General features: G+C 33.3%; 6 protein-coding genes across 6 annotated transcripts; 2 read left to right on the top strand and 4 right to left on the bottom strand.

Annotated features, from left to right (window-relative positions):
• The first annotated feature begins 643 nt into the window (after window positions 1–643).
• BX664DRAFT_342687 (uncharacterized protein) lies at window positions 644–2,639 on the top strand. The gene is made up of 9 exons (XM_051547198.1): window positions 644–835; window positions 902–1,201; window positions 1,273–1,370; window positions 1,433–1,586; window positions 1,652–1,700; window positions 1,756–2,076; window positions 2,154–2,179; window positions 2,239–2,299; window positions 2,362–2,639. The coding sequence occupies exons 1-9, from the start codon at window positions 758–760 to the stop codon at window positions 2,466–2,468; spliced, it is 1,194 nt and encodes a 397-aa protein (XP_051396297.1). The 5' UTR covers window positions 644–757; the 3' UTR covers window positions 2,469–2,639.
• Window positions 2,640–2,982: 343 nt separating this feature from the next.
• Window positions 2,983–5,306, top strand: BX664DRAFT_38725 (ADP-ribosylglycohydrolase-domain-containing protein). The gene is made up of 4 exons (XM_051549376.1): window positions 2,983–3,238; window positions 3,344–3,500; window positions 3,724–3,922; window positions 3,990–5,306. The coding sequence occupies exons 1-4, from the start codon at window positions 3,166–3,168 to the stop codon at window positions 4,920–4,922; spliced, it is 1,362 nt and encodes a 453-aa protein (XP_051396298.1). The 5' UTR covers window positions 2,983–3,165; the 3' UTR covers window positions 4,923–5,306.
• Window positions 5,307–5,493: 187 nt separating this feature from the next.
• BX664DRAFT_342694 (3-carboxy-cis,cis-muconate cyclo-isomerase) lies at window positions 5,494–7,329 on the bottom strand. The gene is made up of 5 exons (XM_051547199.1): window positions 7,187–7,329; window positions 6,663–7,046; window positions 6,264–6,586; window positions 5,993–6,194; window positions 5,494–5,939 (listed from the first exon to the last, which is right to left on the bottom strand). Exons 1-5 carry the CDS (start codon window positions 7,245–7,247, stop codon window positions 5,569–5,571), a joined length of 1,341 nt encoding a protein of 446 aa, XP_051396299.1. The 5' UTR covers window positions 7,248–7,329; the 3' UTR covers window positions 5,494–5,568.
• Window positions 7,315–7,933, bottom strand: BX664DRAFT_342696 (glyoxalase domain-containing protein 5). Its single transcript, XM_051547200.1, has 2 exons — window positions 7,824–7,933; window positions 7,315–7,764 (listed from the first exon to the last, which is right to left on the bottom strand). The coding sequence occupies exons 1-2, from the start codon at window positions 7,907–7,909 to the stop codon at window positions 7,407–7,409; spliced, it is 444 nt and encodes a 147-aa protein (XP_051396300.1). The 5' UTR covers window positions 7,910–7,933; the 3' UTR covers window positions 7,315–7,406.
• Window positions 7,934–8,159: 226 nt separating this feature from the next.
• BX664DRAFT_303602 (mitochondrial carrier domain-containing protein) lies at window positions 8,160–9,356 on the bottom strand. The gene is made up of 4 exons (XM_051542489.1): window positions 9,214–9,356; window positions 8,755–9,155; window positions 8,415–8,698; window positions 8,160–8,357 (listed from the first exon to the last, which is right to left on the bottom strand). The coding sequence occupies exons 1-4, from the start codon at window positions 9,333–9,335 to the stop codon at window positions 8,220–8,222; spliced, it is 945 nt and encodes a 314-aa protein (XP_051396301.1). The 5' UTR covers window positions 9,336–9,356; the 3' UTR covers window positions 8,160–8,219.
• Window positions 9,357–9,526: 170 nt separating this feature from the next.
• Window positions 9,527–11,180, bottom strand: BX664DRAFT_286936 (fork head domain-containing protein). The gene is made up of 2 exons (XM_051541726.1): window positions 10,579–11,180; window positions 9,527–10,386 (listed from the first exon to the last, which is right to left on the bottom strand). The coding sequence occupies exons 1-2, from the start codon at window positions 11,050–11,052 to the stop codon at window positions 9,664–9,666; spliced, it is 1,197 nt and encodes a 398-aa protein (XP_051396302.1). The 5' UTR covers window positions 11,053–11,180; the 3' UTR covers window positions 9,527–9,663.
• Between the last annotated feature and the right edge of the window lie 5,494 nt (window positions 11,181–16,674).

Genomic DNA, 16,674 nt, shown 5'->3' on the forward strand with positions numbered 1-16,674 from the left:
ATAAAAGTGGCGTGTAAAGTTTTTTGTGAATAAATTTTTTTTTTTTTTTTACCTCTCTTTGCCCAAAAACAGCGCAAGGCAAAAAAAAAAAAGGGGGGAGAGACAGAGCCCAAGCTAAAAAGGAATTTAAGGTTATAAAGTGCACAGTGACGTTATCTCAAAATTCTGTAAGCAGTAACCAATAATAATGTATTATATACATTACGATTTGAAGAAACTGGTCGCCTTTCAAAAGGACGCATAATCACTCCCGACAAAAAAAAACAAGCTGTAACAAAAAAAAAAAAAAAAAAAAAAAAAAACTTTTTAGTTAGGCTTATTTGATCAGCTGATGTATATATATAAAAAAGTTACCCATATGTTCAAAAAGAATTGAATGAATAAATAAACTTTAACCAATGATACAATCACAAGACCACAAATATAATTTTCAATGGTATCATAAAGATCATCATAAGGTTGAAACATACTTTAAATAAAATAACTGTTTGAACAAAATTTTATAGTTTATGAACGATCTTCTTTTTATGGATGATCTGTTTAAGAGAGAGAATGATTTTTGATCTGCTTGAGCGGACAATTGATTGAAAAAAGGAATGCCATTTTTGGAAGATTTGTCCCTCTCTTTTTTTTTGTATCATACCTTTGAGGCTTTTTCGTTGTTGTTATTATTTCTTTTCTACTCTTTTTTTTTCTTCACGCATTTTCTTACTCTCACTCTTTTTTTCTAATTATCATAACAACCATACTTTTATAAATGTCAGATCAATTATCAACTTCTTCAAGTAGGAAATCAGTCATACCTAATTTTTTATATAGAGTAGCTCATCTTACAGTTAAGTTCGTTATCATAATGAAACTATATTTTTTTTAACTTTATCTTTCTTCTTTTATCTTATAGTGGATACGAGTAAATGAATCAACACAAACAAAACTTTATGTTATTTTGACAATTATATCTACCATTGTATGTATTATATTGGAATCCTTGATAGCCGTTGTTAATTCTCAGGCAGCAACCGCAGTACGTTCTTCTGATATTGCAGCAGGTGGAGCACCCGATCTCAATAGTGCTTTTGGCCATGGTGATACTTCAATTGATCCTTATATTTATATTCTGGTATCTTTGCAACGTCTGAAGGATGAAAATGTATTTTTTATCCTATTTCATCTATTTCAGTTATACTTTGGTATTGATGCAGTAAGAAAAAAAAAAGAGTTAATGATGGTGATGATAGTGATTAATTTACTTGACACATTTAATTTTGATAGATTGTAAGGCAAAGTGTGATACAATTGATCGCACATACAGTCAATGAATTTCTTAGTGTTGTCTTTGCATTGATTCAATTGGGTGAAACCTTAAACTGGTAAAAAAAAAAAAAAAAAGGAACAATAAAGAATGATTAACGTGATTATTATTATTTTACAGGCGAAATAAAGTGTCATCTGTGGATGATCAAACACATTTACTAACAAACAAGGATGATTTCTGGTTGGCTTTACGGCTTGAAATTTCATTGGCATCTATCATGGCAGCATTGACTTGTATTTTTGCCCATCTGTCTAGGAGACTTCTATTACAGGTAAATATTTATATACATTGGTGAAATGCATGAAAATGAACCTTTTTTATTTATTTTATTTTTAGTTTGGCTGGAATACATATAAAAGATTGGGTGCTGACATCAAGTTACAAGGTAAAAAAAAAAAGGTTGTGATGATAGAGATGAATGACGTTATTATATTATTTAGCACGATTCCGAATTGCACAAGTATTTTTATTGATTCTCAAGTTGGATGCATTTTTCCATTTGGTATTCTCCCTCTTTTGGTTTGTAGTCATGACGCAAGAGGGTTATTATGAACGGGATTCTGCGGCGTTAAGTTGGTATATTCTTCATCTATTATTGACATTGATTCAAATTCCTGCTTTATTTATGGCTCGTCATTGTATTTTGAAGGAACAACCTGGAGTGATGATTGGTTTTTTAGTTATTCATGGTTTAATCATTGTTGATTTCATCATTGTATTGCAACAAAGTGCGAATTCATGGGTCTTTTGGGTCTTGGCAGGTAAAAAAAAAAAAAAAAAAAATTGTTCTTTATTTTCCTTTATCCATCGGTTTTTAACTTTTTTATTCTTATTTTAGTTTGTTTGGCCATCCTATTATCGCTGGTAAAAAAAATATTAGCATATGGCGGGGTTGTACTGATCTTTTTTTTTTTAATATGTAGGGCACCATGATATTGGGTACAATGGTAGTACGAAATTTTGACAAGGGATTAAAACCACATAGTAAGTTACAAAAATAAAATATATATATGATAGTCTATTTATTTTATTTTATTTTTTCTTAGTACAACGATTATTTGATGAAAACTATCAAGAAAAATTCAAAACTAATAAGAATGAAAATTCATGGGTGATAGATGATGATGATGATGATATGCCCCCAACAAAATAGTTAGTTTTTTAGTAGTATTGTAGAATTAGAAACACGTGTCATTTTATGTTTATATATATATATTATTTCTGTATTTATTCAAATGATTCCTTTTGTAGTAAACCCCTGGTGACTTTTTTGATAATGACGATGTTATATAATAAAATGATGATAATAAAGTTTGAATTACAACTTGGTTTTGTCTTGTATGATTTCTGCATAGAAATGACAGTAGGTGTAACCTTTTTATTCTTTTTGAATGTGGTTATTTTGACATGAAAAAAAGAAAATTACTTTATCTGTTTACTTATACAATTTTGTCATGACGTATATCCTTTTGAGTTCAGGGTCATTCATTCCACATGATGATATGGGGGATATTTAGTCAACTTAAAATTCAGCCTTGTACAAGAAACTCTTTCATACTCCACTTTTTTTTTTTTTTTTTTTACTTTCTCCTCTTTCTTTTTTTTTTTTCTTTCTTTTTCTCTCTTTTTTTTTTTTCTACCTTTTTTTATTCTATCATTTTATTATTATTCTATTTACATTGTTATCAAAAAGGAAAAGAGAGTGAAATTAAATTAGATTCTCTTAAAAAAAAAAAAGAAAGATATATTAGTCATCTTTTATCAAAAGGAGAGAAAGAGAGAAATAGAGCGATCAAAATCATTTTAAAACACTCTTCCAAGACGGACGACTATAAATACAAATATTAACAATGAGAATTCCATCTGGATGTTCAAAACATGAAAAGTCAATCATTGTGGATAGAGTCAAGGGCTTGATCTTTGGTAAACAAAAATGAAAATCTTATATATTTTTTTTTATATTAGAAATTTCTTTATTTTACTTTTTTTTTTTCTTACTCCGGTCATAACTAATAATCTTTTATATAGGTGCCATTATTGGTGATAGTCTTGGTTTAGCTACTGAAGGAATGACAAAACAACAAATTTCACAAACTTATGGTGATGGTCCTATTCAATTTGGTATGGAAGAAAGTGAAGGAATTCCTTTTTTACGTGATTCTTATCGTTCTTCTTTTGATGACAAGTAAGTTATATTGTTTTCTGTAAAAAAAAAAATACTGCTTAAAAGTTTATTTATGTAAAACCAAAACAAATAAGATGGCGAAAAAAGAAGGGGCGATCACAAGAACAAAAGCGGGTTCTTAACAATCAGGGGCAAAAGAATTTGGGGGATCCAACTTAGTGGGGATTGAAATGAGGTCATTCATTTCTTTTTTTTTTTTTTACACTTATTTTCTTCCTTTTAGTGATTTTGGTGGTGATTCTGAACAACAGTTATTACTTATTCAATCTATTATACAAAATCATGCTTTTAACTATAAAGAATATGCAAAATTATTACAAGACTATAGTCAACATGGTTTACAAGGATTACAAAAAAAACCAATTGGTATCAACAAAACAAGTCAAATTGTTATTGCTCATCCTGAATTCCTTATTAATCCTGTAAGTAACAAGTTTTTATTATTATTATTATTATTATTATTTTTACTTATTAAATTGATTATAATAGCGCAAGGCAGCAGTCGAAGTTTGGCAAACAACCAATAATTTACGAGGTGCTAGTGGTGCATTAGTTAGAGCTGCTTTACTTGGTATTCCAAAGTTTTGGGACGGTACAACTGTGATTGAAAATACTACGGATTGTTGTAAAATCACTCATCCTGATCCAAGGTGTATTATATCATGTGTGATTATTTCAACTTTGGTGGCAAGAATTCTACGTGGTCAAGATTTGGAAACTGATGATAATGAAAACAATCATAATAATAAAAAGAACAACAATAGACTCGGTACAACGGATTCATTGACTTTACCTCCTACACCAACGGATACTCACAAAATGACGGATGGAAAAGAACGTCGTCGCGTGATGGATGATGAAGTAGTGATGAATCATCAAATCAACGTTACACCTCCACCTTCTTCACCTTCTTCGAGTTGTTATACGTCATCGTCTTTCCCGGGATACCTTGAAACAGATACAACACTTATGAAGATTGTTCGAAGTGTGATTGAAACCAACAAAGGGATCCTGACTGCACCCAATTCTGATCCTTTGTTTATGACGCCTGAAACCGATGCTACTCAAACTCAATTATATTATCAACAACTGGTGGAAACCTGTTCTTACTTTGAAGATGGACCATTGGATTTTTCCTTTTTACAGCTGGACTCTATGATTCAAGGTTCACTCAAGTGTCTTCATGCTAGTCTTTATTCTTTTACTCGTCATCTGCCTGCTGGTCAAGAAACGGATTCTTTCAAGCGGATTTTGATGGATTTGGTCATGCAAGGTGGGGAAGCGGATACGAATGCTACAGTAACTGGTGCTTTATTGGGTGTTCGTTTGGGTTATTCAAATCTACCTTCGGAATGGGTCGTTGGTCTCAAACGCTGGGAATGGTTAGAAGATCGGGTGGAAGATTTTTGTAGTTTACTTTAGAACTTTTTTTTTTTTATTTTTATCATTGATACCATACATCAATATTATTCTTATTCTTATTATTATCGTCATTCAACAGCATATAGTGTCATTTTACTTTTCCTCACCCCTCCTTTGTATCAACTCCTTCAATAGTTTTCTGGAAATCTTGTCTTGGATCCTTCCCTTTTCTGTATGTAGTGACACTTATTTATATCCCTTCCCATTCGTTTTATCTTTTTTTTATTTATTCTTTATTTATTTACTTCATCTTCATTAACCTATCTACAGTTATATAACACACACAATTTATCTCTGCAATACCTTTTTTTTTATTTTTATCTCATACATATACTTGTCTATACATTTTTTTTTCTACATTCTTCCTTTTTCCCCTTACAACTCTTTTTTTTTTTTTTTTTTTTTTTTTTTTTAGCATCTAGTCTATTATAATCACCCTTTGATTACAAAAAAACCAGATACAAATAAAATAACTTATTATCCAACCCTTACATAGACATGATGATCTCCTTTTTTTACATGACAAATACTTTTTAATGACAACTTTTTTGTATAATAATAATAATAATAATAAAAAGAAGACAACACATGATTTTTATTATTCATTCTACTAAAAGCAACTAAACTAGACTATAAAAATCTGAAATTAAGATTTCATCAACACTCGATCAACCATATCACATGACAGACCCACGTACTGGGTAGGGTCACACAATCGTTCCAACCAAGCCAATTCAGTTGCCTTGATCACACGTTCGTCTTGTTTCAATAAATCAATCAACATACAGTCCTTTTGTACGGCTTGCCGGCACAAGTCATAAACAATATCATGTGCTGTCTGTCTACCCAACACATCCGCCAATCCCATCATCACGGCTTCCGAGACAATCAATCCCTTGGTCATGTTGAGATTTCTTGTCATTCTTTGAGGGTGTACTGTCAAACCTTCCATCAATGATTTGCTTTGTGAGAGTACACCTGATGTCAAAATAAATGCTTCCGGAAGAACAATCCATTCTAAATAAAGAAAGATGAATAACTATCTCTCATTTTTTTTTTTTTTTTTTTACCTATTTCCCAATTTCCAGTACTACGTTCATGATCAGCTACCATGGCTTCCAATAATGCTGCTGAATGTTGACGAACTGTAGATGCCATAGAATGAATATAGACACAACTAATAGGATTGAATTTGTTTGGCATGGTGGAACTAGAACCACGATGAGGAATATATTTTTCTGATACTTCACCCACTTCTGTTTGCATCATCAACTATATTGAAAATAATAATAAAGATAAAATCAATATTTTACAATATTTTTTTTTTTTTTTTTTTTTTACTTTGATATCTGTAGCATTTTTGGATAACGTGCCACATAACATAGCCAAAAAGCAACCAACATCAGCAATTCTATCACGCTCCGTATGCCAGGCAATTTCCGGTTGTTCTAATCCAAGTTCTTTTGCAAGCAATTCTTGACATTTCAAACCTTGAGTACCTAAAGAAGCAAGAGTACCAGCTGCTCCACCGAATTCAAGTACAAGTACAGATGAACGAACTTGATCCAATCGTTTCTTATGTCTTTGTAAAGTTGCCAACAATCTAGCCATTTTGAATCCAAATGTAATAGGAACTGCTTGTTGAAGATTACTTCTTGCCACCACTTTGAATGCAAATATTTTAGTTAGTTTTTTTTTTTTTATTTCTATATATGGATAATTTTTTCTTCGGAAGCTTACTTGGTACATCCCGATAAGTTGTTGCTAAATGAGTCACGGCATTCATAAGAAGATCTAGTTCATGATCAATCCAATTCAAACCATCCCGTATCTGCATCACAGTGGCGGAATCAGTAACATCTTGAGTAGTAGCTCCAAAATGACAATATTCTCCAAGTCCACGTTCACACTTTGCTACCAATTGACGCACAACACCGAGTACAGGATAACCAATCAATTCAGTAGTTGCCTTGAGTTCATCCATATCGATCGTCTTCAGGGTGGCCTTGCGTTTGATTTCTTCATATGCTTCTACAGGAATGATGCCCAATTCACTTTGTACTTTGGCCAATGCCACTTCCCATTCAAGATAATAATTGGTTCTTGTTTCGTCAGACCAAATACCTACAAACCCAATGGAATAATGATAATAATATTAAAAAAAAAAAAAAAGAGAGAGAGAGAGAGAAGAAATAAGTAAAGGAAAAGAATATGTGTGAGAATAAAAACACGTCCCCTTTTGTGTTTTAAAAATTAAATGTTACCTCTCATGGCACTAGTACCAAAGATATCCTTGAAAATATGTGAGTCGATGACAGTAGACATTTGAAAAAAAAAACACACACACAATATAGTTTGATACCCAAATAATAATAATAAAAAAAAAGAAAAAAGAGATTGAAAGAAAAAAAAAAATTCTACCTTTATTCTAATTGCATGAGTAAGCTGAGAATGAAAGAAGAGCAGGGACAAAAGGGGAAACTTTCACCCATTTGTACGATTGGCGACCTCAATCAAATTCCCATCTAGATCATAAATATAGATAGAAGTTAATTCGCCTGTAGCACCCGTTCTTTTTACAACGGAAAGATGATTTTCCAGTACCAAAGGTCCTTCGCTTGAGAATTGATGATGATGTTGTTGCCAATGTTCAAGAATGGATTGAACAGGTTGATCTGTCCAAAGACAAAGATCTGTACTCCCTAATTGAGGATGTTGAGCTATAGGAATCACTTTATCACCACCAGTTTCATGAAGATTGATTTTTTGGTCTCCGAAGTGAAGTGCATATCTTTTCTTACTGGGGTCTGAAGGGGATGTAAAGATATGTGCTTTCATGCCTCTATGAAAGAAAGATATGATTTCATGATTTCTTTTTTTTATTTATTTAGGATAACTTACAACATAGTTTCATACCATTGACATGATTTTGCCATATTGGAAACATTGATGACAACATGATCAATTCCTTTTATAATAGGTTTCATTGTGGAGGTAAAAAAAAAAAAAACAGATAAACAAGCTAAATACTCAAAAAGAAAAAGACATGGGCCCTTCTTTTATAAACGAGAAGAACACACACACATGTTCGCGTAGCCATTTTGCATTCCGACTGTTTCAATTCATTTCCTCAAATGGTAATCCATTGTACCATTCATTTTCAAACAATCACATCAATATGCCACATCAAAATGAGCACCAGAAAGTTTATTAATAAAAAAAAAAAAAGATGAATACATATCTACACTAACAAAAAATATAACTAATAATAAAAAAAGAAATCATCATGTCTATACCTCATTGAATGATACGTCTTTTCATTTTCAATTTGTAGGAAGCGTAAAATACAAAAGCCAAATAAGTCGCGACATAATCCTTGATCATAAAGAGGATCCCACTATTGAAGAAACCCTTGATGATTTGTGCCTTCATTCCCTAATAAAACACAAGATATTTAGTCTCCATACCTTTTATTATTATTATTATTATTACCTTGTAAATACCAGTGATACCTTCTTTCTCAATGACTTGTTTGAATAAAGTCATCATGCTTTGATCCTGTTCTCCCTTTTTAGATCCGATCATATTGGCACGAACAAAGATAAAAGGATAAGTGATCATGGTTGCCATACTTTTCGCCAAGGCTGAGAATAAGAATGTTTGTACACTCGTCAAAGTAGTCTTGTTATGAGTTCGTAAATAAAAAGATTTCAATTGTTCAAAAACAAAATAAGTGATGGATGGATTAGAAACCAAAATAATGGATGCTCGGTATCCTAAAAAATAAAAAAAAAAGAATAAATATATGCTGTTTTTCAATAATATATTTTACCTGTCCAAAAACCTGTTATCTTTTTTTCATTATAAATATCCTTGACAACATCCATAAAGGAGACTTGTTGACTTGTTTGTAAACGAGTGGTGATATTGGAAACGGGAGAAGTGAAGAAACGGGAAATCAATGCCGCCTCGGCCCCTAAAAACAATTCTTGATAAATATTCAATGTAGCCGTCGATTTACCCATGGATGTATTGAATTTTTCTTGCATATTCCGAAGTGCCGTGTAGCAATAAAAATAGATAAAGCTGGACAGTACCGTGGCCACATTATCTGCCCCAAGTCCCCTATACAATCCTTCTATGCCTCCTTCTTGATAGATCTGTCTCATCATCGATACCAATCCTTTAGAATGTCCTTCCTTCTTTTGTTCTAATTGTAGTCGAGTGGTTGATCTAGATAGAAGAATATGTTAGTTTTTTTTTCTTATTATTATTTATCAAGTTCACTTACATGTCAATGGGATAGATAATCATATTACTAAGAATACTGGCTACAGCTCCAGAGATAGCATGGCCAACCGGAGGAAGTTTGTATTGTTCAAAAGGAACAATGCCATCCTTTCCTGAGCTCATGTCCTTCTTTGGCTACTCTTCAAAAAAAAAAAAAAAAGGACGACAACAAAGAAAAAAAAAAAAGGTGGAAAAAGAGGGAAAGAAGAAAAAAAAAAAGATGATGCCACTGAGTTCAAATCACCACGTGAATGATAAAAAAACTTAGCAAGCAGGAAAAAAAATGATTAAAAAAACTATGTTTGCTTTTCTGATGAGAATATAGATTTTATTGACAATAGGAACTAATAAGAAAACAAATAGAAAATAAGATATATACAGAATGTAGAATCAGTTCTATATTATAAAAAGGAAATATATAGGAGAGAACTAAAAAAAAAAATAATTGAAATCAATTCAAAAGATTGTGGATGTTCATGGCAGTGGAAGAAGGAAGTAATAAACTTGGGGAAGAACTACAACTGTTAGAGGTCATGGATGAAGGTGATGTTGATGTTGATGATGCAGATGATGAAGGCGATAATAATGTTTGCAGTTTTAATGGGTGTAACGGCTGTTTTGGAGGCTGAACTGGGGACATAGGTTGAACTGATGATGATGATATTGATGATGACGGTGAGGAGATCGATGGTTTTGGAGATATAGATGACTGTTTTACTGGAAATTGATTGATCATATGTTTGTGTTGTAATGAATGATGCCGAAGTTGTGTCGGTGATGTAAGAGGGGATGGGTGATACATAGATGACGATGATGTAGATGATACCAATGGTGATGGTAATTGTTGTAATCCCGGTGTTAAAGGTGAATTCATCAATGATGGTTGTACTGTTTTTGAAGGTAAATCTATCGATGGTTTCTGTGATGTTTCTTGTGATTTTGTTTGTTCTTGTCGTTCATCTGGAACGTTGCTATCCTCCAAAACCTCTTCCGTGTTTGATTTTCTTCGTAATGTAGATGAACTTCCTCTTGCAAAAGCACCATTTTTGAATTTCGCCATATGATTTGGGTCAATAGTCCAATAACCTCCTTTCCCTTTTGTACCATCACCCAGTACAGACTTTGGTAATTTCCTAAAGCATCGATTAAGTGAGAGATTATGCCGTATTGTATTCTATAGCATCATCCATGATATCAGCCCAAAAAAAAAAAAAAAAAAAAAAAGATTGAATTAGTATTGAATAACTTTAGATTGTCCTTCGTAACACACACACACATATATATACATACAAATATAGAATCTTCTTATCTGATACTATCTTTGCATATATATTTTTTTTTCCATCGATTTGTTTATTTTTTTTACCTGCCAACCAACATCATTTGCACTATATAGAGCTGGATACTTATCGACAATCCATTGATAGATTTCACGTAGAGTCATTCTTTCATTTTCTGCCTCTAAAATAGCTTGAGCAATCAAGGATGAATAAGAGAATGGTGGTCTTCGTCGTTTTCTAGGTGGTTTTCCAATGTTGGGCATCATGGGAATAAAAGATTCAGATACAAAAGGTTGTTTGAGATGTTGTTGTTGATCTTCCACCCTATACTGTTTCACGGAAGAGATAACGGAAGGATAACGCATTGCAACAGGTATATTGGGAAGCTGGGAATAACGATGCTCCTTATTGTCCATTCTTTCATCTAAACTACGTTTTTTGTCGTGTGTATCTAGATTGTTGTTATTGTTGCCATTGTTGCTATTTGATATCATGGTGGCTTCAAGACTGTCCAAACTACTGTTATTTTGTCGCTCAATAGCATCACCCACAAAGGACATGTGTAATATATATTGTAGTAATAAGAGGTAATGATGAACTAATGGAAAGAACGTTCACCTCCTATAGAAATAAAAAGACTAAGTAGTAACAATAACAATAATAATAATAATAATAAATTAACAAACGGAAGGAGGAAAAGGAAAGATTGTAGTGCGTTTTTTTTTTTTTTTTTTATCTTCCCATTTTTCGCAATCCGCCTCATTATTCTTTATCAAAGATGCTCCCCTAAAATTGAGCCGCAATCATTAAAGCTATATCTGATCTCTTCAAAATAGATTTTTTATTTTATTTTATAATGAATGATTAATTTGGTTAATAAAACACTTGATTTAATAGAATGATTGTTTCAAAGTGATTGAATAAAATAAAATGATTTAAAAACTCTTACTTAATTTTCTATATTCATATACTTTTCTGTGCCTATTTCCTTGTTGATGCCTTCCTTTTTTTTTTTTTTTTTTTCTGTTCGCTGGTTGTGCGTGACAGAATACCATCCTTCTCTGGAGTCTTCTCACTTGCTGTTTGTCTTCTTGTCGATGTTTCTTGATCTAGTTGATCTCTTTCGTATTTTTCCTCTTTGGGTGCTTTATTTTTATGATATTCAATTATCCTTTTTGCATCACCTTTTTTACATTCTAGATGGGGTTGATACAGTTGTGCCTTAGAGCCCAGCGTTTTTTTTTTTTTTTTTTTTTTTTTTTTTTTTTTTTTTTTTTTGATTTTACAGCCAAAATTTTCAAATTCCTCAGCCAAACTTTGGCTGTAAAAATAAATTCTCGAGGGGTCATCAGGCAATTTTTGGAAAAATCAATGAAATGCTTTTGGTGATGATTGCACATTAGATGTAAGAATAATGGATAAAATAAAATGAAATGACATTAAACTACTTTTTTGAGAGGAATCCAATGATCGTCATTTGATTGGCTGATGGTCAACTAGTGAATGAGAAATGACGACATTGACCTTTATTTTTTTATTTTACTCTGTAAATTGTGAGGTAATATATAAAGTGTTATTAGTACAAATGAAAGTTAATTTAATTATGTATCTTTACTCCAAATTTGATACAATGATGATGATTTTTGAGTGAGTTACAAAAATATAAAGTGGCACACGTCCCATGACAGCATGATATCAAGACGCTTACGCATCGAATTGCTCGCTACGGAGCAAGCTGACCAATGAAAAGCTATTACTATTGTTAGTGTATTTTCGTGAGAGGAATCTAATGGTGGTAATATGATCGGATAATGTTCAGTATTGGGTGAGATATGATGAAAAAGACACTTGTTTTTTATTTTATTCTATAAATGGCGAGGTAAAGTAGAAATGCCATTCAGGCATGTCAAGGAGAATGATTTCGTCTATATTCGGTCCGAACGTGGTACGATGATGATTACTTTTGAATGAGTTGTAAAAGTATACAACTGGTGGATGACATGGATTTTATCGAAAACAGAAAAAAAAAAAAAAAAGAGCGATATTAGTTTATTTTATTGGATAATTTCTACCCAGGGGTTGTCAAAAGCAAATCGAATGAGGGGGGTAAGAATTCCCTTTTTCTTTTTTTGTCTCCGGATAGATCATGATCACAGTTCATTGATGGCAATATGATGACGGATGATGTATAATTGATATAATTGACTTATTATACTTTCTTTTCTTTATTTGTTTCTCCTTATTTGATGAGATGTCATATTCGGAATATGCCGATTGAACCTCTTGATCTTCTGTTAAAGTCGTATATACAATTTTAGGTAATACAACATCAGCGAAGGCTTGTGTTTTAGTAACTTCCATTTTGTACCACCACCTCCATGTTCTTTTTTTAATTTAAGAATCATCTTCTATTTCTTTCCGCCTTTTTTTTTCTTATTTTTTTTTTTTTCTTTTATCCAATATGATCAACAAAAAAGAGAATGAAGCTAAAATTCCCTCTTCTGGCAAGCTAGGACCCCAGATCGATATCGATATACCAAGACGTGCATCTTCATCTTTCCCCAGAAAGCGTAGATCTACATTTTCTAACAAGTCTACAAATGCACATTACTGCAAGGGCACGGAACCTCTATATCTCCACCACAGTTTATCTTCCTCCGAGGAGAGCATAACTGCACCTTCCCCCAAGGAGAGTACAGTTGCATCCTTCCTCCATGAAAAAAATCCACCTGCATCCTTCCCCAAGGAGAGCACAATTGCATCCTTCCTCGAGAAAAATCCACCTACATCCTTCCCCAAGAAGATTATACCTGAATCTAGAAAAAAGAGCATACCTCTGCCCTTGTGCAAAGGGAAACGTAGATCGACAAAGTTTTATACATCCCATAATTTTTCAAAACCCGGTCCAGTCCTCGACCTTATGCTTGTGGACATGATTGCTACGGTGAGGTCCAAGCGACTGGTTTGTGTTAAGAAAAACATGTATGATTCCTCTTACAGATACGCCTGCGTCAGCTACCGTTGGGGTGAATGCGATGAACAAATTGCCTTCACGCCAGATTATAATGCCCGTGTAACTAGTTTTGCCATTTCAGATTTAATTCTCTTGTGTGGACAAATACTGCTTTGGCATGGCGATAAAGACGACGATGATGATGATGATGATGATGATGATTCAAGTAATGATGATGATGACAATAATAATGATGACGATGACTTCTCTAAGAGTGCGGTTAAATATTTATGGGTGGATGCTATCTCAGTGAATCAATTGGATCACATCAACAAGAAAAAGACTATTCATCGTATGTCCGAAATTTTCGCACGAGCTGAAGTGGTTGTTGCTGTTCCTGATTTGCATATCAGTTACCTCTTACAAAGCATGAATAATTATGAATGTATGGATGCAGTTTCCAAATACGTAAAGAGAATCTATGTTCATTTGTCTATGCAATGTGGAATGAAGAAAATGGATGATGATATTCAGGAACAAAAAGAAAGTCAAAATGGTAAGGCAAAAAAAAAAAAAAAAAAGCCCGTCAACTACTAACCTAATCAAGAGTAATCTTTCTCTCTCTCTTTTTTTTTTTTTTTTTTTTTTTTTTTTTATGCCGCAGTTGACAATGATGGTAGTGGCACAGTGACTACTGAAGGAAATGAAGACGATGACGGTATCGAAAATTGTAAAGTGTGCCCTTGTCTTGCGGGGCTGACGCAAACAGAAAAAGACAATTTCGCTCGTGGATTGCGGTATCTGGTGCATCTTGTCATGGAATGGGCCAATCGAACATGGGTGATTAGCGAATGCAGCATTGGAAGAAGAACGAAGATGAAGTTATGGTTTCTCTCGTTTTGTTATGAAAATATCCATCATCAAAACCGACCTAAACAACTCTTGGATTTATTTAATGAACGTCGACCTACCATCTTTGATCAACCTTTGAAAGAAAGATCTTTTTTAGATATGATGTTGAATTCAAGAACGATGCGCAATGAAGATCGATTCTATGCCATCCTCCCTCTGTACAAGGAATTTAAACGTATAGCTGATGATCACGACATTTCTACGTGGGGTATCACTGATATGCTCTCTGTTCGGCTCCAGCTTCTTCGCATTGTCAAGTTTGAAGAGAAACTGGCCCTCTTGCTTCTCTGCACACGATCATCCTTTGTTTCTGATATCATTCTTCCTTCTTTTGCTTCCTGTCTTTCAAGCTCGGATGCCGTGTTACTAAGATGGGCTACTGAACTTTCCTACAAACCATCGTTGTTACAGGATATTGAATTGCTCAAGGATGAGGATCATGATTATCTCCGCATCACTGTGCCTTGGTCAAGAACATTTACAGATCCAATCCTTTCTCATGATATTGAATTGACGGAATATGCTCGCGAAGAATTGGGGTTGAAGCTCTCTGAACTGGAGGCCGTTTTCATGCCTATTACCATTCATGATGAAAAAACAAATCATACCATGGGTGTCAAGTTGTTAGGGTGCCGTGAAAAAAACATATGGATCATGCTCAATCGGATGATGGATTTAGTGGATGTCCCTCCTTCTTCGCCTTCAAGTAATGGTTCTGCTGGTCAGCATCATGAACTTCACAGCTTGCGCTCGCTGGATGCGTTGTGGTCAAATAAACATCAAGATGATCAGGTATTTCATCTATATTAGAATCATATCTATTTTTTTTGATAATAAAAGAAGTAGGTTCAAGTTAATCAGTAGTAAGATGTATGGGGTTTCTTTTTGGCAGCATCAATTTAGTTAGGTTAGAGTTAATACGCCGCTGATGATATAAAAAGGGCTATATTTTTTCATATTTTTCAATTTTTTTATTTTTCTTTCCTCTTTCCATTCTTCCGCTCAATCGCACATTTTTTTTTGTAAGTCTCCACCAAAAAGAAAAGGGTGAATGAAAGTCAGCTATTCATAAAGGTAAGCTGGTCAGAAAACTATTGGCATTATGATTTATTTTTTTTTATTTACCTTCATACAGGAATCCTCAAGTGAACTGGGTCATGGTAAGCACGATACATACTGAAAACAACAGAAAAACAAGGTACGAAGAATGGCAATTGTTTCTGTCATTCACCGTTTTATGTTGATATGTTTCTTGCCTTTTTTTAGAGTGAGAATCTCGAAGGTTCATTCCAAACAATCGCGGTTCAAGTACTTACAAGAATGCATTTGACTGTGTTATGCACAAACTGGTAAATATGAACCGTACTCATAAGGTCAGTTATTTACTCTCATTGATATGATGGGTTTTTTTTTTATTTTTTATTTTTTTCTTTTTTGGATGGAAAATCGTTGCGTGGGATACTTATACTGATGTCCAGTTTTTACTTCTATTTCTCTTCTCTTTATAGATGTTTTGAACAATTCATTCGGAAGGAAAAAATGGAAAGTGGCACTCCATCACATGCTCATCAGTTGGAAAGACAAAAAATGCAGGAATAAAGATGACTAGGCTGTACAACATCAGGGATTCAAGATGATTTGGGCTCGGTGAAACTGTGAAAGGTGTATCTCATGGATCTCTCAAGGGTGGCACACGCAATGACACTTACAACTACAAGTAGCATCTATCCGATATTGGCAAGTGGTTTATATATATTTGTGTTTTATAGTCGTAGATTCTAGATCTTTTTTTATTATTTCACATTTTACTAATAAATAAAGCGTTATGAACTATCCACCATCTGATTATTGCCAAAGGAAAGAATGATACATTATGGGAAAAAACCTGAAAGGAATATTCGTTTTTCTGGATACATTTGTTTTTTTTTTTCTAAACTCGTAGCACTGATGTGTGAAAACCGTTAGATCTTCAACTGTCCAATATTAAGTTTTTTTTTTTTTGCCTTCTTAGCGTATGGATAATACCATTATATTAACGATAAAAGCGATGATTAATATGTAGTGACCATCAGTTCTAGTTAAATAGAACAAAAAAGCAATAAAAATGATTTGATGTAAGTCATTAATGCAAGAGGGAAACTCTCTCCGAATTGGTGTCAGAAGATCTCAACAGTATTCTATTTTTTTCCTTTTTGGTTCGATCGACCATCCGATTTTTTTTCAAGATACATCGGCATTCGAACGCGTTTGCCTTCATACATGAGAACAACGGCGCCGGATCATTTATAATGATGTAGCCGCCTTGTTAGTGAATCTT

Source organism: Halteromyces radiatus (genome assembly GCF_025201355.1).
Source record: "Halteromyces radiatus strain CBS 162.75 chromosome Unknown BX664scaffold_10, whole genome shotgun sequence".
Classification (NCBI taxonomy): domain Eukaryota; kingdom Fungi; phylum Mucoromycota; class Mucoromycetes; order Mucorales; family Cunninghamellaceae; genus Halteromyces; species Halteromyces radiatus.